The 24,119-nt window shown below is 42.9% G+C and overlaps 1 protein-coding gene across 1 annotated transcript in view; it reads right to left on the bottom strand.

The window, feature by feature from the left end:
* Positions 1-1,545: 1,545 nt before the first annotated feature.
* The window catches only part of NXPH2 (neurexophilin 2), a 34,767-nt gene continuing 12,193 nt past the window's right edge, over positions 1,546-24,119 (bottom strand). The window contains exon 2 of the mRNA XM_038143294.1: positions 1,546-4,367. Within this exon, the coding sequence (XP_037999222.1) occupies positions 3,624-4,367 (744 nt within the window). The 3' untranslated portion in view covers positions 1,546-3,623. The remainder of the gene's footprint in view (positions 4,368-24,119) is intronic.

Below are 24,119 nucleotides of genomic sequence, written 5' to 3'. Positions count from 1 at the left end.
CACAGCAGGATGTGACCACTGGTGAGGGCTGCAGGGAAATCAGAAATCTGAAGGTCCAGAGGACAAAATTCTTCAGGGGGAAGAGAAGAAAAAAATTTGTTACTGCCTAAGTTTTTACATCCTTTTTTAAGTTGGAATGATTAAAAAACTGTGGATGTGCGTGCTTCCTGCAGCTCTGAACATTAGAGTGCTGGCTAAAGAAAAAAGCTGAGGCTTTATATGTTTGTCATGAATGAGATTTTTATTGGAAATTTTTAATGTTCTCCCCATTGGGTGGGGAGAACAATAGGAAAGGTATTTTGCAAGAAGTTTATACATTTAATATGAACTCCCCAGGGAAGTGGTCACAGCCCCAAACCTGCCAGAGTTCAGGAAGTGCTTCAGGCACAAGGTGAGATGTTTGGTGTGTCCTGTGCAGAGCCAGGAGCTGGGCTCGATCCCTGTGGGACCCTTCCACCTCAGGATACTCCATGATTCTACAACATTTTCACTGATATAAATGTGTGCAAAACCTGTGGAGACTGGGATTAAATAAAGGCTGTACAAAAAACTTCTGGATTAAGTTACTGTGGTTACAAATTGTCATTTCCCACTCAAGACACTTTTTAAAAATGGTATTTAATCATTCAGGTTTTAAAATCCTTGAGTAAGAGCCATAACAGTGACAATTCGAAACTTGTCTGAAACAGTCACCTGTTACACAGGAAAAGGATTTTAAACTATGACCTGTTCTGTGTGAAATGAAATCACATTGAGTTTTGTTTACATGGGCAGCATGACATCTGACCTAATCAAGCCTGTCATCATTGCCTTGTATTTTGCTTACCCTGCTGGGTGTAAACAATTTCTTCTTAAGCAGATTTTGACTGCAGTAAGAATCAGTAAGAATGCAACGGCTTTTTTTCTTTATTTTTTCTGTGATGTTCAAAAACCAACCACCTGCTTTTAAGCGGATTCATATTATGGTTGGAAGGAGAGTGGTGGGGACTTGTTGGGTGTGATGGAGTTTGGTACCACGGCTCCCTCCCTCTGCTCCAGCTGCCAGGCTGCTTCCCTGGGCCAGGGCTGCATGGGAGGAGACTGGGCTAAGTTTCTCCCATGGTTTGTCTTCCTGAGGCCTGGAAACCAGGGAGGAGGAGAATCCAGCTCCCCTTTTGATGAGGAACTGAGCAAGGGCTGAATCAGCAGCGAGCTGCCCTCTCTCCCAGCACGTTCTTGCTTGGGAATGTTGTCCAATTTAAACTTTCCCCTTCACTTTTAATGTACCTGGTGCAATTATTAAACAGTTAAGGGTTGTCTTCGTCAAAACACATGCTTCATTTCTCAAATCTCATGGAATGCTGCTGAACCTACTCTGCCTGGGCTTGTGCACAGTTCACTATAGCACACATTTAAATATCTCCTAGAAAAACAAATTCCAGCTGGGGAGAAATGTTCAGAAATGAGATATGTTGAGATGTGAGATGTTGCTGTGCCTTAGTTTTACTTTGTGTCTTCATACATGCAACATTTAAAACCAAACATCAAAAGGGCCACAAGCAAGTGCCAGATTTAATAAACTCTCTTTATTTACATACAAATACATGTACACATATGTTCTGTATATGTACACATATTTAAGTGTATATACATACATGGTTTCCACATACTCTACAATTAATAGCATGTAGGGTTTTCTTTTAATTGCCTACAGTGCTGAGTAAAAATACATGGCAATAAAATCATGGCTTACAGCTAAGTTACAAAAGCACCAACCACTGAACTCGTAGCAATAAATCCAAGCTCATGTACAGCTGGGGCGAGGACACGCTATACAGAATACAAAGTAGACCAACTTGGAGGAATTGACAGGAATAGGCAAACTAAAAAACATCATTATAGACCAGGAGAGACTCTGTATGAAATAAGATGAAGGAAAACATTTAGATTATTGATCAAACTAAACCACACATTTAAATTTGTCACCTAAAGAGAAAAACAAATCACCCAGTTACTCGTATATTTTTAACGGAATAATTTTTTTTGTGTGAGTCTTTACCAAGGAAATCAGAATTAATCTCATGAGTGAGTCCTTCCAAGCTGCCATAGTCACTTGTCTGTGTGCACATCACCAAACAGTATTTCAATAGTGCTTTATTTCAGCTGTGTGTAACTTCTTGAACCCTGTGTGCGAGTCTGCTTGGAGGCAATCAGCACTTCCTCAGCCAGCCCCTTCCACAGGACCTGTGACATCGAGCTGTCACCAAGGAGCAGGAGAGCAAATTGGCAGCAGCAGCAGCAGATCAATACCCAGAGAAAGCACAGGGGTGATGCTGGAACCTGCATGGCCAGAGCCAGCCACTCCTGACTGCAGTGGGACCACACCTGGTGGAGCACAACCACAGCTGGACCCTCCCTTGCTACAGCTGCAGTGCAGGGAGCTGGTGCTGCACTAGGGGAAAGCCTGGCTGAGTATTTATTTTAACAGTTTCAAACCTGCTTTATGAGGTGAAGGTGCATAGATTTTTGTTGTTCTCTCTCTTTGTCACAGCTGATACTTTGACTTAAGGTGTACAGTGCAGTGCTAAGGGAACAACTAGTGCCAAGAAGGAGAAAGCTGCTTGTTCAGGTACCATCCTTGTGCTGTGACGTGTTTTCCTTGCTGCACTTAAATGCTCAGGGGCTGGATAGCAAAATAATTGCTTCTTTGCCTGGAAGCCAGCCCCTGTTACAGTTCAGAGAATCACAGAATGGTTTGGGTTGGAATGAATCTTAAAGATCATCCAGTTCCAACCCCTCTGCCACGGGAAGGGGCACCTTTCACTAGACCAGATGACTTAGAGATTATCTTCTTCCCAGGTATTTATAGATTCTCTGTTGCTGCAAAACTAATACTGGGGTGTGTGTTTGTGTGAATGTGTGAGGGGAATCAAACCCAGTGGTGGGCACGGGAGGAAGGGATGTATACCACATGTGCACACCTGTGGGGTCTAAGAAACTAAAGCTCATTGAGGTCTAATTACATCATTGCATATCCATGGGTAGGAAGTCTGAAGGAAGAACTACTCACTCTTCACTTCAATAAACACCTACAGCTACTGCAACTCATAAAAATGCAGATTTCTTTCATTTTTTATCAAAGAATTAGCACTTCCTCTTAGTATTTGGACTTGACTACTTGAGTCCTCTGTGTAACATTCTTTATGAAATCAGTGGAAGAGCTGTTTATTTGAGGTTTGAGTATGAGCAGCTTTGAGGCTGCTTCATCACTTCTTCTTTCTATTGTCACCTAAAGTTCCCAATGAGAAACAGGACCTGCTAAGTGCTATCCAATTCAAGTAAAAGACAACCTCTCTACCATGGAGTTGTTCAAAAAAGTGATTTTTAGGATCAATGTTCACTACAGACATAATTTTGTTTGGTTCTTGTCACGTGCCTGCCTGGCAGTTCCCTTACGAATGATGAGAGAGCTAAAACGCGACGGCCTCAAACGAAAACGACTGTTACCTAAACAGCTGGATTAGTTACAATACAGCACGAACACAGCTACAGTTTTTAGAGACTTTTTAACCTGATAGGAAACCATATTCCTCTCCAAAAGGTTAATGGGAATGCTCGTTTTTGTCAGCGATCCCCAGGCCGGGTCAGCCGGAGGACAGGTAGGGCGTCTCGCTGTGGTAGTTGTAGTCGGGACAGACCTTCTGCACCAGTTTGTAATCTACGCTGTAGAAAGCGATGTAAATGCAGATGACTTTGAAGGGTTTGGAGCACAACCAGGAGACATGGCTTTGGGTCTGCTCTTGGTAGCAGATCTTGGAAGGGTCAAAGTTGCACAAGGCAGTTTTTTTAGCGCGGTCTGTTTTCTCGTACTCGATGCGGCAGTTGAAGGACTTGGACTCCTTGGTCTCCAGCGTGGACTGTGGGGATGGTTCAAACTCCACCACTTTGGAAGGTGGCACCAGGCTGACAGAAACATTCCCCAGACCCGTGGAGTTGTGTCGGAAATAAACGCTGAAGGTTCCGTTGCCGTGATCGACGATTTTCCCCGTGATCAGGAGGTTCAGCTTTACAGTTTTGATGTTGGAGTGGAAGTCACCCCATCCAAACATTTTCTTGAATTTCCCAGTTTTCACTATAGGTCTGCGTTTAGTTCGTGCCAGAGATTCCTGAACCTCCGTGATGTTGGACAACCAATCCCAAAAGTTTTCTATGGTGTCCGAGTAGGACACCTGGCCGTGTTTCAGCACTGGAGATGGTTTAACAAAGAGGCGTAGAGGGTTGATGATCCTGGAATGGACCACGTTGTCAACCAGTGTCTCTGCAGCATCCTTGTCTTCCCAGTCCAGCACGTCCGTGGCCTGTACGACCCGACTGGTGTCACAGAACACCTGCTCCGAAACAGAAAGGGAGAGCAGTGTCAAGGGGGAAAAAGAAACAGCCAAAGAGGAGTCATTGATATTTATTTTTACACCCACGGGGTCTGAATCTGTCACCTGGACCACTGTAATGAGTAATTTCTACTGCTCTATGAGAGTTCAAGGATTTTACTCAAAATGGCTCATGGAAGATAGAAAAATTTCAATAGGAGCCATCCACGGGGACAAATGGATAAACCTCTGGACGGGTTGATGGCTGTGATGTGCAAGAGTAGGCAGGTGCCCCATGCTCACAGATTTGTTAGCTGAATACCTGACTGAGGAAAGTGGAAACCCTGAAGACCAAAGTGGCCCCTCTGCTAAAAAACGGAGTGAAATAGAACAGCACAATTTTCCAGTCCCTTCCTTTTTCTCTCCACAACCTTCCAGCTGGTTTAGGCTTAAAATCCTGTTCTGCTGGTGTAATTGTCACCTAAACCATTTATTGTACATTTGTCTTTTCTGATGCTGCTTTTTCCATTTGATCCAAACCTAGTTTGCACGTTTGTGCCCCTAGCTTGACACAGTGAACGTGGCCCTGTTTTGGTGTGCTGCTTTCAGCTGCACAGCTGCCTGTGCTTAGCAAGACCCAGCCTTCCAGAAGTGCTGAGCACTCCCAGCCACACAGCACAGCTCAGCTCTAAGATCCGTGACAAGGCCAGGCTGAGCCTGCAATCAGAAAGCAAAAACCTCCTTCTGGTGGCGGCCTTATGATGAGAGATTCAAACAAACAGGTCTCAGTAAAATTTCCAGCTCAGTGCAGACACATTTCCCAGGCGTGTTCTTCCTGCTCTCTCTGGCAGAGAAGTCCTGTTGGAAATGCAGAACTCGAGTGTATGATCCCGAGGTCAGAAGCAAGATCTGTGTTTCAACAGGATAGAAATGATTATCTGACTTTTTAGGTCCTTTAAATCTTGAGTAGAAGCTTTGGAGAAGATATTTTTAGGGTCCATTCTGTTTAGAACTGCCTTACACAGTTGCCCTAATGTACAAAAGAAAAACTTTTTCAGCTGCAACTATTTCTACAAAATGTGTGAACAGAACAAAGAGACACTTAAAATGGGAAGAAGAAAGGTCCTGCCCATGTCCCCAGTGACAAACTGCTTCTGGCCCTTCCTCCTGGCAAAACGCTGCTCTTGCTTCATCACTGATCCCACAGTGCCAGGGTCCAGGTGGTGGATTCCAGTATAACTAATGCAGGGATGGGGTTTTCACTCTCCAGCAGCAACATGGCAGGGTGGAAGTTTGCCTAAAGCAGCCAAAAATACAGAGTGCAGACGTGGAACGTGTGGGATGGAATTTTGTGCTTCGTGTCTCATGAGGGAAACCTCAATGCTGGCCTTGCTTTTCCCTCTGCTCCTGATCCCAAAGGGCCTCCTACACCTCTGGCTCCTCACAGGGTTCCATTTTTACAATATCCAGCTGTTATTTCTATAAATTGCAATTTTTCATTTCATCATCTGGCAAAGATTAGAAACTCCAAAGCCCTTAATCTTCACTGGGGCCCGTTCTGCAGCAATAGGCTCCAAACCAGAGCCCAAACCCACGATCACGTGTCCTTCCTGATCACCCCTAATGCAGCGATGAAGATGAAATGTGGAACAGCAGCAACATTCACAGCTTGAATGTTGAAAGGTGACTGTCATTATTGCTAAATCGTAAAATCACAGAATGGTCTGGGCTGAAAGGGATCTTAAAGATCATTCCGTTCCAAACTGCCTGCCATGGGCAGGGACACCTTCCAGCCTGGCCTTGAAAAATTTCAGGAACCTGTTCCAGTGCCTCGTCGCCCTCACAGTAAATAATTTCTTCCTAATGACTAATCTAAACCTGCCCTCCTTCAGCTTAAGGCCATTCCACTTGTCCTATCACTTATTTTTTACTAGAAATAAATCCACGGCTGGGTGGAAATGCAGTGGGCCAGGTGTGTCTCTGCAAAAATACCTTATTTCCTTCTTCAGATTAAAAACGGGGGAAGAAAAGACAACAGTGATCACTCTCAGCCCCAGACCTTGTATGTCAACTTTCTGCCTCTATCTTATATTTTTTTAATGGCTGAGCTAGGAACCCGAGGAAATAGGAGATTCTAATGGAAACAGTGACAGATGCTGATCTGTACCAGCCCAAATAGCACTGTCATAATGATGCTGGGGGAAACATCACTTCTGCTGTGATGGAAAGTTCCTGGTGAAGCTCTGTCATGTTTATGTGTGGCTCTTCAGCCACTCCTAAGCCTGTCACCAGCCCAGGATCAGCTATGTGATGCTGAGATCGCTGGCCATCCCCACTGCCAGGGAAATCACTCCCCTGCTGCAGACTCTGCTCACATGAAGCAAGAAGTGCTGCACACGTTCACCCATCCCCAACCTGACCTGAGGCCTTGAGAAGCACAAAAAAGAGGTTTTTCTGCTGCCCAGGGGCCTGGCAGTGCTGGAATACCAGAAACTTTCCTCATTTGCACGGCTAAATGAAATACTATTTGAAATGCTAATGACCACTCAAACCATGGGCACCAACAGCTGCTATTGCTGTTAGTAACCGAGTCAGAGGGAAAAGTGGTTGGATATTTTAAGGTGAAATATATGGAAAGGAAGCTGTTTAGTTCACAGAGGAATCTGGCTTTGCTGGTGTCTGCACCCAGCTCTGACTGTCCTCTGGCAAGGGCACAGGAACACCCTCAAATATCCTTCTGGGCTGCTTGTCTTCTGCAATGCTTATTGAAAACCTGCAATGGCTCTTTGGCTTTCCTCCCCTCGCCTTTTATGAGGAGATGCAGAGGACACTGAGCCATGTGCTCAGTCTATGTCTCTTCTGGGGGCTCTCACACCAGATGAGATGGCAGAGTGCTGCTTTCCCAGGGGTGCCTTGCTGAAGGCTCTGATAGGAAAAAAAGAAATATGTGGGTATAGGGCTGGGGATGGCTGAAGGGTGGGAAACATTAACACATGCTAAAGCCAGGCAGGTTTGCCACATCAATAACGTATCAGGGCACAAGAATTTCAAGACCATGATGGTGAAATCACAGAATTGCACCTTGCTGGACTACTGCTACTTTTATTTATGTAATTGTTACACCAAATGAGGTTTACTCATGGGATAATGAAACACACCCCTGAAGCTACAGTGACCTGGGCTATTTCATGTGGTAACAGAACAGCTTTCACAACACAGGAATGTGAAATCATTGATAAATTGAATTATAAGGATGCAATACTCCTGTTTAAGGCCCAGACAGCAATCCCTAGGCTCCGCAGAAAGCTGTACCTTACAGCTTGAGCTTACTCAAGCCTACTTTGCTTGAGTATTTTTTCCCTCCTCGTTTTTGAAGTATTTTGCGAGGCTGTGGGATTCTCCAGTCTTGCCAAGCCTTTATTCTTGACTCTGCTCCATCCTCATGCTGTCTTGTTCCACTACCTTCATTACAGGGGGGAGATTCAGGAGCTGACAGAGCTATCAGCTCAGAGAGCTGCAGGGAAGGGACCTCGTGGCTTGGAGGGGTAAATTGTTGTGTTTTGCAAATATTCAGTAAAAAAAAGGGGCTTAACAAAGAACTGCCTGGCTCTGCTCACTGCCTGTCTCAGCAGCAGGAACGAGGGGACGCTGCTTAGACATGTGAATGGTGTTTATGCTTTTGTAATGTAAAACCTTTGTGGCGTGCAGATTTTTTTTCTGTTTTGATAAAGCTTTCTGCAGTATAAGAGAACCCAACTCTAACACTCAGTTTTTCCCAAGGCCCTTCCCTCACCGGCTGCATTTTGCTGTTAGTGAGAAAGGGCCGATGGCTTTGTTCAGCTGTTTATTCACATTGGTTAGCAATTTCCGGGCAATAAAAAAATCTGTATTAAAAGAATGCAGCACATGCTGGAAAAAACTACTTCCTCAGCATCTTTCCATTTCACTATAATGCATTGCTATAGTGAAAAATATTGCTGGTAGGGTATTTGAAAAATACCAGCTTAGGGAAGTTAGTGTGTCCATTTAAACAGATGGCTATTGCTGGAGTTCTCTGCTGCACCAGTGTTTTCCCATTCCCTCCAAACCATCAATTTCCAAACAGAAATCACCTAATCTTTTTCCCTATTACAGAGGCTGTAAAATGGCACCCAGTTACCCTAAAATTTCCATTTGCCTGTAGATATTTTCCAGTAAGAAACACAACCTTGGCCCCATCCACAGCGCTGTTTTCTTTCGCTGCGTGAACGGCGAGAGCAGCTCAAATCAGTGCAGCATGGTTTATATTTATGGAATTTTAAACTTCAAACCTTTGGTTCTTCCTGTGCCCTCCTCTAAAAGATGGTGACTGCTCTTCAAACTTTCCCCTTTCCATGCACGATCCTGATCATGGCAGAGCAGCACAGGGTTAAATAACATCCCTTCTGAGCTATTTTTGAGAAATGAACTGACACTGATGAAACTCCGGTATCAGTTAATGCTCCATTTTCTCCATTTTCCCAAAATTTGAGTTCATTTGGAACTCATTCCGGTGCCTTTCTCTGTGGGCAAGGCACTAAATAAAAGCAGGTGTCCCCATGCAAGAGTTAATAGTTCTGGTGCTTTGGGAATTTTATCCAGGTTATTCATCAATCACCAGCAATCATTCCTTTAGCTTCACCCCTGCCAGGAATCATTTAAAAACTCTCAGCAATTAGCTGGAATGAATTGGTCTGTTGGAATAAACAGCTCTGAAGCACCATTCTGCTGCTCACTGGGAGCTTTTTATCCCACTGCTGGAGAGGAGGGGTACCAGCTCCTCCAGCCCCCAGTTTCACCAGTGAAAAACTCACACTGGGGGAGGATTGCAGTGGTCTCCTCACTCTCTGATGCTTCCATGCCCAAGTTTACACTCCTGTCCCCTCTGCAGCAGCACAGGACACCTCTCTGGGCTCCCTCTGCTGATTTTGCATCCTCACAGGCCATGAGATAACGTGGCCCCATCGAGTGGCTGCACAAAAACCCCAGTTTGAAGGGGGGTGTGTGGCAGGGAAGAGAAATAACTCTGCTTTATCGGTTTGAAAATTCAGTGATTTCAACACATTTATCAAATTTTAAATAATTTATGTCTTGACAGGGCTTATCAATTTTGCAAAGCACACACATTAACCAGATACAATGATCTCATATTAGCTTTTTCAGCATCTTACACTGGAGCCTAGAAATATTAATAAAAACTCAGCCCATCATCAATTAAATGGAAAAAACCATAAAATTGTGTTCCATTATAGTCTTTTAGTCTTTTTTTCCCCCCAAGAAAATGATGACGGGCTCCAATAATTCATCACAACAAGCTGAGCTTGAACTTTACTGATTATTAAATTTTTTTTTCAAAGACAGAGGCTGTGGAGGGTTTTATGGCTGCAGATGTGGCTGCTGTCAGGAATGCTGTGAGGAATTTGGGAGTTAAGCAACATCTTTCAGAAGGACTGTGTAAGAGTGCCATGTTTGTTGCATCCAGTCACAGCCTTATTTTTCAGGATGCTGTGGAGCTGCTTTGCAATGAAGCAAAAAGGCCCAGTTGGATGTGGCTTGGAGCAATCTGGTCTGGTGGAAGGTGTCCCTGCCCACCATGGCACAGGGCTGGACTGAGATGAGCTTTAAAATCCCTTCCAACCCAAACCCTTCTGCGGTTCTCTAATCCACCAAGCACTGAGCTGGTGGTGGGGTGGTGGGATGTGAATATCCAGAAGAGAGGCTGAACCTTGTAGCTGAGGGTCCCCTCACTCCTCAGGCACCCAAAATGCCTTCCTAGGTTCTACAGCCTCGTCCTTGCTGAACTGCAAGTAAAGAAACACTAGCAGGTTCTTGTGCCTGGTTTTCTCTCTTCCGGGGCAATGATTGGCTCTTCAAAACACTCTGGTGCAAAGATGAAATTAAATCACAAATTCTTAGTTCACTTGCTTGATTTCTGTTTCATTTTGAACCGGATAATACAGAGGGACTGTGGGGTTTAGTGTGCCAAATCCAGCAAAGATCCATCATGGGGGGAAACTGCAGAGCTGGGAGTCAGGGAGTCAGGGGGGCTGATCTTCAGCTGGACAGTGGCAGAGTACTCAGACTTTTCAAAATCCCCCAGACAAGTTAGGGAGGTTACAATTTAGACATCTTTAAATGCTATTGCAACCTTCTTTCACTCAGGGAAGGTAGCCAGGAATCCCCTGTTCAATAACTAACAGAACCGGATTATTTTAGCAATTTTTCCCAGCTTTGTGTAGTTAAAAATACAATGAGAAGATGCTTCAGCAGCAAAGAAAGCCCTCATGATTGAACCTTGCAGCCCATTAGATTTTCTGCTTGTAAAGAGAATCATTGAATCATTAAGGCTGGAAAAGCCCTCTGAGATCACTGAGTACAACCAGTGACGAGCATCACCATTTCAATCAGACCATGGCACTGAGTGCCACATCCAGGTTTCCTTAAACATTTCCAAGGATGGTAACTCCACCACCTCCCTGGGCAGCCCACTCCAGTGTTTAATTACCACTTCTGTGAAGAAATTCCTCCTAATTCCTGCCTAACCCCCCCCTGGCACAGCTAAGACCACAACCTCTTGTCCCTGGTTCCCTGGGAGCAGAGCCTGACCCCCAGAGCCTCCTTTTCTCCAGGCTGAGCCCTCTGAGCTCCCTCCACCGCTCCTGGTGCTCCAGATCTTTCTCTGGACGTGCTTCAGCCCCTCACTGTCCTTCCTGAGTTGAGGGGCCAGAACTGGACACAGCACTCGAGGTGTGGCCTCACCAGTGCCCAGTCCAGGGTCCTGCTGGCCACGCCATTCCTGACACAGGCCAGCTGCCATTGGCCTTCTTGGCCACCTGGGCTCATGTTCAGCCACACAGGACTACTGAAAGGGGCTTTGCCATTGCTCCTCAAACCATGGGAGGGAGAGAGGTCTCTGTCTACACCTGTATCCACCTAAAGGCCAGCAAAGGTACAGGTAGAAATCATTCATTTAATGAGAATATGAGATGACAACACCCAAATAACCCACAGACAAACATACAAATCTAAAAGGGGTATGTTGGGAGAAATTTCTAATCCTAGATACAATTTCATTGCATATTTTTAAAACAAAATTGGCACTTCAAGCTCAGTATCATATTTTACAGGGGAAAAAAACCCCACTTTAAAATTCTCCCATTTGTGCAAGCAGGCAAAATACTATTTTACTAAAACAGCACTTCAGTGAAGAAACAAAACTGGGAGGAAGAAGTTGCAGAAGAAAAAGAGTGAAAATTAAAAATAAAACCTGCAAAGATTTCCTATTTCAAAAATGTGCCTTTTTCACAACCCTGACAAGTAGTTTTAGGTTATCTGAAGTGTTCCCTCCAGCCGCAATTGGATAAATTGCTTAGAGCATAGATTGCTTTTAAATTATATCCATGCATTGAATTGATCTACCTTTTTGCTGAGAGAACAGAAAATTTGTTCTGAGAAAGGTTTCTTGCCAAAAAATGTGCACCAATTCTCTTCTTGAAGACTTTGACTCTTTGGGTTCCCCTCCCCCCACCTTAAATCTAAATTAGAGATCTCTGAGATAAAAATTAGGTCTCTTATTTGTATGTGTGTTGGGGAACAACTTTTGAAATTTTTTCTTAGATATCACTAAATAGTTTTAGTTCTTCACTATATATGAGGCATCCTGGAAGGGTGGGGAAGTAACAGAAATGTAAACCTTTCTGTGAAGGGTCTGAAAAAGACTTGTATAAAAATATCAAACTGAGATACAGTAGATACAGAAAATTTAGATGATTATTATTATATTAGCACCAAATAACCCCCACTGATTCTCAAGTGGCTTTTTCAATCACTCTGTACATTTTCTTAAAATTCAGGCTGAATTCTCACAATCTATTTTGCACTGAGCTTCACTGCTACTATGGACACATGTACTGTCTTATGAGACTGAGATGTGCTTTTAGGGTGGAGATCTGGCATGAAATTATTTTTAGGACCATTTAGAAGACAATCCTATTCACCTGGAAATCCTGTGAGAGGCCAGGTGTTTTCAATCTACACTGAAGTTGTGCTGCTTGCAGGTGCAGCTCATGAAGTCATTTAGGTTGGAAAGGACTGTAAAAAACATCGAGTCCAAGCATTGATCCGGCACTGCCAAATCCCACTAAACCCTGTCCCTAAAACCCATGGCAGCTTGCAGGACCAAAGCCCATCCTACCAAAGGGAAATAGGCACACCCAGCCTCTCTGCCAAGCTAGCACCTGCCCACCAGCCCTCTGCTGAACTTTACAGTTAATAATTTCCCCTCCTGCTTATTTCCTTAATGCCTGGGAGATTTCGCCCCACGTTTGCAGGACCAGTTCATTAAAATACTAATTTCAAGTGGTAATTATCTGTGTGTGAGCGCTGCCCGGGGAAGCGGCGCTAGCGCTGATACGCTCTCAGCTGCAGGAGACTTCCCAGATGCTCCAGTCCCTGGAAGCTGTGGCAGGAGCCACCGTGGTGCTCAGCTGGAGCCTGGCTGGAAAGATTTCTGGGGGGAAAATGCTTGAAGAGTCGTAGTTCACCATGAAGGCTGTTTTGTGCGGCAGGGAAAGAGCGTGAACGGAAAACTGCTGCATCGGTTAGAAATGAACCTGACTTCACTGAAGTTGTCATGAGGGGTTTTTATGCCTTGTAAAATTTAAATTAAAAATCAATTATGGAAGAGGCGTTAATCTCCTCTCTGGAGTTGTTTTGTGTTTGGATGTTAACTCTGAGACCCCGAAGTCCTCTCAGTGCGAAATGCGACACAGCAAAGGCTGGTTTCTCTCTCTTCCCACTCATGTGCAATTATTCAATTTTTTACTGCATTATGAAGAGGAGAGTTTTAATAATCAAACCAGATTAAAAGAATGAAAGGATGCTTCTGATGAGTTAGAAGCAAAGAGAAGCTGTGCATCTCTAGCAGATTTCAAGCTCTGAATTATTACAATGCGTAAGAGATGATTAACAAAGAAAAATATTACAGTTATCTACTCCCTTTGAGAGCTTAACTAATGAACCTCTACCAGCTGCTCTTGAAAAATCAGTAACACTATCACTATCAATTTCAAGACAAAGCACAGCTGACAGATGTTTGAAGTGATAAATCAGGCTGCATAAGGATTAAAATAACAAGCCCCAAATGGCCTTTAAAAGACAAAGGTGCTGCAGTGAACTATTTTCAGCCACTTTGGATCCTGTCAAAAGTTAGATCACTGATACAATTATCTTGCAAAACAGTAATGACCAAAGTAATATGTTATGAAAAATCTAACAATGGTGATACTTGAGCCAGGCTTTTGAAAAGAACAGGTTTGATAGTCATTTGTGCTTTTAATGGCAGAACTGAGAATGCCGTGCTTCCCTGAATACTACTTCTGGGAATGAGTGATGAAAAGTGAGCACTGGGCTGAAGCATTAAATGTAACTGAATTGCATTCTTGTACATTTTAATTAATCTTTTTTTAAAGCAAGAAGTTACATTTTAATAGGCAATGAACACCATTATTTAAATCAGGCATAAGATTTTTGTGTTGCTTCACTGCAGGCTGCATTTTCTAACAACCTGCCGGTGATGTGATGGAGACAGAGATCCCATTCCTGGAGAACAGCGTGTGTGCTTCCAAACTCCACTGCCTCTGATGGGAGACAACTGCAGCCAGGGTAGAGTGAGCAGAAACAAATCCCAGGTTTCTGGACTTTGCTTTCACAGTTTGGTGCATCGTGTCAGAATGTGCACTTCCTTCCTAACTCTCAGCTGGGTTAGGTAGGAAATGCTCTGCTTAAAGGTGTTTTTCTGGCACTACTCTTGACTCAGGCAGGGTCACCACAGAGCTCAGCGTGGAAAGCTCCCAGTGGAAAAGAGCTGCTCTAAGTGCTTTTGGCCCTGCCAGCTCAGGAAAGCCGTGGTCACCCCAAGTTCCTGCCAGGCTCCTGCAGTTAACTGGGGTTATTCAGTGACTCTTGAATTCCTCCTGAATCCTCCTGCTGTTTGAAGGAAGTATGTGGATGTATCCAAGAGTCCATAAGCTGGGCAGGGACAGGGAGATTGACTTTGACTAATAATACTGTCAGGCTAAAAGCTCTCTCCCAGAGAACACTTTTGCTGGTTTTTTCAGGAATGATGTTTCTTCCTGGAAACCCTGCTGCCCACGTGTGCTGTCATTAATGCACCCTGAGCAGCAGAGTCAGAGAAAGCTCTGGGAGCTGCTCCATGCATTTGTGGCATCTCCCTAAGAAAAATATTTCTGCTTCAAAGCTTTGTGACAGAAACACGTGGGAAGTGCAGGAGCAGGCTGGATTGGTACTGGCACAGGGGCACCCACTGCTGCTCAAGCAGTGCCTGGCGTTGTGGATCAGGGAGTGCAGCAGGGCAAACCAGGCACAGGCTGCTTTGGAAATGCAGCCCAGGGATGTCAGGGTCACACACTGGGGAGAAGCTCCTCCACTGACATCCTTTCAGTAAGGTGAAGTCCCAGGAAAAGCCTGGCAGTGAGCATCACCCCAGGACTGCACCAAAACCTGTCCCTGGCTGGGCAAGCCCTTTGTCACTGCCTTTCCCCACATGCTGCAGACGACAGCACAGGTTTGGGATGAAGGCCAGGCTGAGGGTTGTCCTCCTCCCCACCATGCAGCCAGTGTGAAAGCTGGGGCTGTGCTGGAGCTGCCTGTCCCCATGCCTGCTCACAGCTTGTGTCCTCTCTGCTCAATTCATGGAAGGCCACAGAAGTTCTGTAAATTAAATTAAAATTCTTTTTCCTTTTCAAAGCACTTAGCTTGAGATAGCACACTGGGGCACTTGGAGGTATTTCATTGCTGCCTACACACACGCATGCATGCTGCTTTCCTAAATGAATTACTCTCTTAAAGAAGAGAAAATCATTGACTGAGGCTGCCTGATTATTAAGTTTTAAGGTGAAACAATATTAGCTTTTGCCTGGCATGAGCCAGCCACGCCTGCAGTCATTGTGTTCTTCATAACGGTATACTAACAGTGACTTCATACTGTGAGGTCCTATTGAAACCCAATTTTAATCTCTTTTAATTTATTCAGGCATTTTTTTATTTCCCCAAGAATAGGAAAATCATAATTCCTTTTTCAGAAAAGTCAAAATAACAGGTTTAAGATGCTTCGAAAATGACAAAGTTCAAATTTGAAATCCAGTCACCATGTAAGTTTTAAAAGGGCTTAATTAGAAGTTGGTCAGTCATCTGCCCTGATATAATAAATCCATGACCTGTGTTTAACAAAGGGAGATGAGTATGACACCTAGATTGCCTGGAAGAATGTCACAACATGTGCCTGGTTTGTTTCCTTGCAGGAATTTACTATGATAATTAATATCTAAGATCATTGTAAATGTACCGTAAGAACAGAAAGAGGATCTGAAGACAGAAAGGCTTAGATCAGATGAAAATGTTACATTCAAGCACAATAGGAGTTAATACAAATTGCTGTCATTTGCATGCAAAAATATAATTTCAAACCTATTTGCTCCACATCTGTATCAAACAAGAAGGGAGCACATTCAACAAATCTTTACATCTTCCAATCTTTCTTTTACTGTGAATTACAGTGCACATAACCCCAAGTGTTAATTTGGTCTCATTTCACTATGCATTTGATGTATTCCAATTGGCATATAAAGAATATATTTAGAATAATAAAGAATAACATTTCCAGGTTGTGTAAAAGAACTGTACTAGCAGGGTGCTTGCAGTTGGTGAAACAAGCCCTGACAGCAGATAAATCATCCAGGGGAGCTGGGGGTGAGGGGAATGGCGCTCTATCATGTGGCTTTTAATGTTCACATGTCTGAAACATATACCCCAGAAAATGTACAATCCTAGCAACAGGGCAGGGGAAGTGCTCTCTTCAGAGGCTCACTAGTGGTGTTTTACAGGAAAGGCTGTATAAAAGCATAACCTGAAAAAAATCTTTCCTGTGTTAGCACAAATAATGCAAATATCAGTGGATTAGTGGATCCAGCCAGCTGAATCCCAAACCTGCAAAACCCCTAAAGGCTGGAACCTGAGGTCAGTTTAGATAAGCCCTCAGTGAGAAATCTCAGCTCTCTTGGCTTGTCTGTCTTCACTTACAGCAGACTTCCTTTCCCCTCCTCAAAGTTCAGATGATCATAGAATCACAGAATGGTTTGGACTGGAAGGGATCTTTAAGATCATCTTGTTCCAACCCCCAGCCATGGGCAGGGACACCTTCAGCCAGGAAGGTTCCATGGATACTCATATCTCCATTCCCCTAACAACCCCTTTGACTTTTCAAAGTCCAGAACTTGACCATGCAGGGTAACAAAACCAAAGTGTTCCTTAAACACCTTGGTTTTCAGATTTCTTTTGGGGCTATTCTTTTTTTCAGCTGATTACAGTCTTGACCTCCCTGGGAAATAATGAATCTGCTTCCAAAACAGACTTTGCTAATTTAAGACTTACTCTGAAAATTACTAATTTGCAGAAGTCAGTTCTCACTACTATTTAAGAAGTCAAATAAACCAGTTCAGGAGGACCCAAAATTGCTAATAAGACTTATAGTCACTGCTTAGTTCACACACCGACTGAACAGGACAAAGTGAGGTGTTTTGTCATTAAATTGTCAAATTCTGTGTCTACATAAGAAACCTAAGCACTGGTCATGAATAGGTTTGGGATGAGTGTTAACAAGTGCCCTGAGTAATTTCAAACCCTAAACATTCAGGGGTTAGGAAGAGCAGGGTTTTAGAACAAGAGATGTGAGATGTGAGCTGATAAAGAGAAGCAACAAGAACTGGTGATGTGTAAGTGATGCCAGGCTTCAAAAGTCACGCAGTCCTTCTTGTTCCTAATGCATGTTTCCCCACAGATTGTGGAGATCAAAGAAGGAAACAAATCTAAATGTAACTGCCTAGACCAAAGCTGGTAATAAGTGTATGACAGACATAAAAGCAACTGCGCTGTAAATGTTTTAAACTGTCTCCCGTGGATACAAAAGGTGCTTCTACAGGGACAGGAAGTAATTCCCTGTATTAAAATTTAATGTGTTGCCCTATGTGATCAATTACAAAGCTATAAATATGTATGTGTGTGACTGAATCAGTAATAAAAATGTGATTTTATAAGTCTCTGAGTCTACATGATCAGGCCAATAAACTTGTTACATCAAATTACATTGCAGCTTCTGATACCTACAGGAGTGCCAGTTCTTGTGATGAACCATTTCAAGAAGGGCTTGTCTGCCTGCCCTACCTGCCTGTGATGCTGCAGGGATAAGGACAAATGGAGCACAGTCCTGTGCCACTTCCCTGTGTGCCTGGATCACCCACTGGTACAAACCTAAGCCGGACCAGTGACCACCATCAGATTCACCAGAGTACATGCAAGGTAGTCTGCTACAGATTTTGGCTCAGAAATTGGTAAATAAATCTGGTTTCCCCATTTTTCTTAGCTGGGTTTGAGGCTGGGAATCTTCCAGCTCCTGTTTGAGGCACAGCAGCTTCTCCTGTCCACAAGCCATGCATGGAGGAGAGCAGGATGGCTGCACTCAGTGAGAAATGAGGATTGTTATCACCCACCTTCAGGGAACAAGGAGCTTGACTGTGTTACTTCACTGAACAGAGTTATTATTTCCATATCATGCTCCAGAAAAGAAGGATCTCAGCAGATCTCTGTCCAGCCAGCAAAGTGCAACACTTTATTAGAGCAGGTAAGTTGTATGCCTTACAAGATAAGCTCTGGTTGAACTTTGCTCAAAATTCTGCAAAAATCCTGACAGCTGAATATGGATCAAAATGTCCAAAAACTTCTACTGTGCAGTTCATTGCTGCTCAATACTTGGGAGGAGATGTCTTCTCTGGAGGGCCAACAACATGCTTCACTTGGCTGCTTTTCTCCATCTCCTCGGGCACTACATGGAATAAACAGGCTGGAGGGAGAGGAAGGGTCACAATGCCCCCAGTTTGCTCCTCTCTCTGGTTTGGGATGCTGCTTCTCTGCCTCCTAGCCAGGCTAAGATGCTCCCACCAATGTGTGGAAGTACTAAAAGGTCAGATCAAGTCTGATGTTCTACATTTAGAGATGCACTTGATTTCCTGTACAGTAAGGCAAAGTCAATGCACTACACCTGGGTCATATTTTTGTAAAATAGTCTTGCATTTTGCATGACTGTACAAGGAAAATATTCCTTACCAGACACCCTCAAGTTTCAGTAGGAGGTAACAGGGAACCACGTTGGCTGCAGGTTTAACTTCTGACTGATAGCTACAGGCTAGGAACATGCAAATAAATGAGAGGTGTGATTGTGGCAAAGTGAATTGCAGCACCAGCCAGTCCTGAGGGAATATCCTCTGTTGCAGAGAATGGCAAACCCACTTTGCCTTTGGCTTTAATGATTTATATTATGTGATAAGTGAATGAACAAGATACACATGCTGTTTCTATTGCTCCACCCATGTCCTCAACTAAGCTTTTCTTATTTTTTTTATCCTGTGGCTAACATCACAACTAAACTTTGGTATATGGTCTGAGAATTGATAAAAAGCTTCTCTGCTGTTCTGCACAAAATACTTCTTACAGAATGATTCCTTTCCTGATTTCCTTCATGCATATATTATTTACAGAGGAAAAAACCAGAGGGAATCAAATCACACAACCTACAAAAAGAGTGAAAAGCAGGGCCTTACTTGCTCCCAGTAGTGAAGAAATGTAGTGTTAAGACTTGAAACTCATTTCCAATTTTCTGTGTTCCACCATGGTCTCTAAACAGCGCATTATCTCGCACACCAGATGTGCAGCTGTATCTAGGAACTACAGGGTGCAATAAGTAAGGAATTTCAGCACTATTTCTTCTTTTATGTTTTAAGTAAAATCCTTATTCTGATTTTAATTTAGGGTTTTTTTCTTGTTTTTTGTGTGCTTTGTGAATTGGGAGAGAAGTGGGGAGTTTGCTGTTCAATTATAGAAATGGAAAAAGGAAATCACGTGGGACACTGAGTATTTTAACATAACAACACAAGAGAAATCAACATCCACACCTCTAATTTTATTTAAATTGGTGTAAAATTAGAGTATAGAAACAACTTAATAAACACTTAAGTGGAATTTTCCCACAATTCAGCAATCTCTTGGCTGCATGTGGAACTGAAATAAAACAGAGAGATCTTGAAAGTTATTTGAACCACTGTCAAGTGCTATTCTGAAAATACTACTTGGATATTAAGTAATTTGAACACATTAAAATAAATGTTACTCTTATGTTACTAGGAGGCTTATTTTTATTCTTATAAAAAAATAACCATAATGATAATGATGATAATAATAACAGTACTTTTCTGTCTCAGGTGGTGACCACATGAAGGAGTCCAATGGAGTTGCAAATCCCTGTTTTTCATGTATGCGTAGCCATCCGGGAAACAGAGGACATAAAACTTTGCACCAAGATGAATCTAAAACCTTGATCCAGCATGCTAGTTTTCTGGGATGTTAATAGTATTTGGGAGCTGGAAGGTGGAATATCAGCTCAAGAGAAAAGAGAGGCCACAGAGGGAGAAAATGAGTTTTATTCTTCAAGGCACATTTTTGCCTTGCAGTTTCTCCAGGAAGCTTCCTGAGCCTGCCAGGAATCATGGCGCACATTCCTTGGGTTCCAGGGAAGGTTTCTGTGGGTTTTCACTACACCTGAACACCAGCGTGGAGCTGTTGTTCCCTGGCTGTGAGTATGGTTTCCACAGAAGCTGACAAGGGTTGGTTCCTCACAGGATCAAACGGCTGCTCACCTCTAAAGGAGCCGAGCCTGATGCGCAGTGCTTGCAGTCATCCACAAACAAATGAGCTAATTAAATTATTTTTTTGTGTGTGCTCTGGTATATTGCATAGTCCAATTAAGTTGCTAAGCCAATCATCTTGAAATAAATCAACCACATTGTTACATAATTCTTTTTAACAAACAGAGACATCATTATATGAACTAGGTTCTAAGGGTGCCAGATGCTCCTAAACAGGGAGTCTAATTTATTTTGTTGATTTTAAGAAGCAACCCATTCATGTGTGATAGCTTTTGTCATCCAAAATGCTAATTCTTGTCTCAGTTTAAAGTAGGTTTCTGTCTTGCTCATCCATAAATGAGAGCACAGAAGAGCTAAATCTGGACCCTCTTTAATTCCCCATCATACAATCACATAAAAATCTTGTCCCAAAACACTGAATAAATGTCCTTCTAAACACAGCTAATAGGATTGTAATAGAAAAGAGGCCAAAACTACCTCTCAAAATTATTGTACTCTATATGAAGAAAAACCATCTGATCCCTGAAAACAAAGGTTTTGCTGAAGAAAGAGCACTTGCTGAAAGGTTAGCATTGCATAATGGGAAAAATGGGATGGACTGGGTTCCTGGGCAGCCCATGGTGCTGCCCAGCAATTATGTTCAACCTTAGAGCAGAGCAAGCAGCCTGGCAGAGGGCTCAGAGGCTCTGGCAGACTGGGAAGCCTCATTCCCTCTGTAAAAAAAAAGAGAAGAGATTATGTGCTTTCGATTTGATTAACATTTCAAGGATACTATTAAGGGAGATGGGCAGCATAGATGCTCCTTGCAATACTACCAGTGACGCAGGCTCCTCCAAAGGAGAGCAGAATGCACACATCTAACCCTGCAATCAAGCAAGCCTCTTTTTATCTTTTTGCCCTTGGTTAATGTTCTTTTTCTCCCAGAGAGAAGATTATAGGAAACAAAAAACCTGCGTTGGTTGTTTTTTTCTGATCCATTCATCGGAAGGTTGAGTGACTCTCGCAGAAATCAAGGAATGCAGAGCAGCTTTGGTTGGCAGCCCTCTCCTAACCCACCTTCCAGGGTTTCCTGAAGAAATCACTCTGGACCATTAATAACCTGCAGCCTCAGAGATGCACAACAGCACTGAGGAGAAAGATATGAGCATTACTGAATATTTTCTGTGCACCTGTGCTTACCATTCTGACTTGTTCCTGTTTATTTTGGACCACAACAGAACAGCTTTGCTTTGTATTTTCACTAGGCCAGTGATGATTGAAAGTGTTTTCTCTGGATAAAAGCTGAAGAAAAAACCCCGTGGTTTCCATTTGGACATTAGAAGGTTGATGTGTTTTGCTGTCACATTCTATTTTTAAATGCATGACACTGCACAGGTGTTCAGACTTCAAATCCTTAGCGAAATCTGTCATCTCTCTGCAGCTTGTCACTACATCAGCTCACAGACTGAGGGGAGCATGAAGTTCCTGTATGGCAGAAAACTGCAAGTGCTCAACTGTGGTTAATGATAATTTCTTTCCATAGCTGAAAAATATCCCTACATTTGATAATTTTTTCAGGTGTTATAACTGCTTTGAGGTTCATCCGCCTATCTAGGATTTCTCAAATTATTTTTCTACAAGCCCTAAATGTATAGGACACAAACTAACATTAAAAGTATGAATCATTTTTGCAGGAGCAAAAGTTGTTAGTCTGAGTCAAAGACCAGGCTGGAGTTTTACCTCTGTGGTTGTTCTCCATAAAACTGATGGAATTCAGAGAATGAGACTTACAAAGAACTACACATCTTCTTTCCATGCCTGCCTTAAGCATGTATTATTTCTGTATCTGTAGCCATTGTTAAAATGTAATACAGCAAAGAATTTAATAATCAGTATTTTAAGAAAATAATTGAGTTTTCAATCAGAAAAAAAAAAATGGGGCTAACCCACACTAATGCCGTTCCTCAAACGTTTGTTGAATCTCATACAATGTTAATGCAGAAGAGTATGCCATGTTCAAACTGTAGAGAAAGGTGGGGAATGAAGCAGCTCTTACAGGACTGCTCCAGTCACCAAGCAGGTGCCCGTTTCTGCCCCACCCTGGCATCCTTGTCCACACGGAACACTTCTTTCTGCCTCTGTGGGGCAATTCTCTGTTGATATTGGAAGACCAAACTCAAGACCTTCTCCCTAAGTAAAGCTTAGATCTCCTGAACCGACCTGAAGTGAACCACCCATGTCCTTCCAGCTAATTTAGAGACAAAATTGTGAATGAAAGCTATTCCTTTGCAGATGATTATTAATTTTGGCTTGATGATCATTTAGCATCCATCACTAGGCAAAACCAAATCTCATATTGAACTCCAAGGAATCCATCTGGCTCTTGCACAACTAGTTCAAGTCCTCTGAAGTTTTATCCTATTCCTTACACAATCTCTAGATTTAGTCAGAGAGTGCAGGGAATTGGGATCCCCTGAGATCCCAATGGGATCCAATTGGGAATTGGGATCTGAACCCAAGCATGACCCAGAGGGTGGGTGTCATGCCAGTGTGCTGAAAGAGCCAGCTGATGTTATTGTGAGGCTTTTCACCATTAGATTTGAAAGGTTTTGAAGACTGGGAGAGTGCCCTGACAACCAGGAAAGACCCCAAATACAGCAACTGTTTTCAAAAAGGCTAAAAACAGTCTGGGAGATGACCAGCTGCTCAGACTCTCTTCAGCCCCCTGGGAAATCAGGGAGCACATCCTTTCTAAATTCTGATGCGCTAAGGAAGGGCAGAATGATGGCTGGGAATAGGCAGAGTAGATTTACCATGGATTTACTAAATTTACCATGATTGACTAAACTGGTTGCCAAATATTTATCAAAAACCAGATCTGTGGACGAGGAGAGAGCAGAGGAATGCCACCTACCTTATCTAGGTTTTTGACACAGCCTCCCAAGAATTTCTGCCTCCAAGTTGGGATGCTGCTGCCTTGATGAGGGGACAACTGAGTGAAAAGCAGCTGGAGTGAGGCTCAGAAGGCAGTGGTTAATGAGGCACACTCTGAGCAGACATCAGGAGCAAGGGGGATCTTGTTCTCCTGTAAGACTGCAGCCTGAATTCACAGATGCACTTGGAATCACTCTGTCCATAATCACTATCACTACTGAAGAGATTTGACGTAGTTACTGGAAATCACAGTATAACAGAATAACTCCTCCTGGAAACTAATCTTCCCAAAGATGATTTAAACAATCTTGTTTGCTTCAGATTTCATTAAAGAGTTATTTTCAAAATATACTGCTGACAGTTGTTGATGTTGGACCAAAGGTGATTATATAAGTTCTAGGCTTTGATTGGCAACACTTAATTGAATTCAGCAATGTTTTCCATTTGTTTCTAATGTACTCATTTCCTGAAACAAGTCATATTTGTGTTGTAAAACTTGAAGGACAGAATTCACCTGCTAACTTCCCAGGATGTTGTCTTATGTATACATACGGAGTATGTCACAGGAGGAGATGTTCTTCCTTGTTAGGCAATGCATCCAGGACTGCTTCCTATTTGAGCTGCCAGGAAGACAATCCATTTCTTGAATGCTCAAAAGCATTTTGAATAAAACATTTTTTTTTTTTTTGCCTGGTGGGTTTCAAAATATCAAGGAGCAGACATATACTTAGCACCACGTGAAAGAATTTAATCTCAAATGTTAATTTATGAGATTTGTATTTATACTTAAGGAGATTATAAAAGTGATTTAATCCTGTGATCTGCTGCTTTAATCTTTCACCCTTCACTTGGATATAGCACCTGCAGAACCCACTGCTTTCAGGATTCTGACACACCACAGAGAGGGCTCAACCAGTTGGCCCCAGAATTGAGACCACATCATGAAATTAGCAACCAGAGCAGAAAGGAAGAGACAATTATGGGCTTTTATGAGTTACATCAATCAGTTGGATTTATTCATTTTATCTTACAAAGATTAATAGATATATAGAACATTAATATACTTTTA

The sequence above is a fragment of the Motacilla alba genome, chromosome 7 (assembly GCF_015832195.1).
Source record: "Motacilla alba alba isolate MOTALB_02 chromosome 7, Motacilla_alba_V1.0_pri, whole genome shotgun sequence".
Taxonomy (NCBI): Eukaryota; Metazoa; Chordata; class Aves; order Passeriformes; family Motacillidae; genus Motacilla; species Motacilla alba.
The sequence above is the reverse complement of the archived record's forward strand: the minus strand, read 5'-3'. Positions and strand labels throughout refer to the sequence as shown.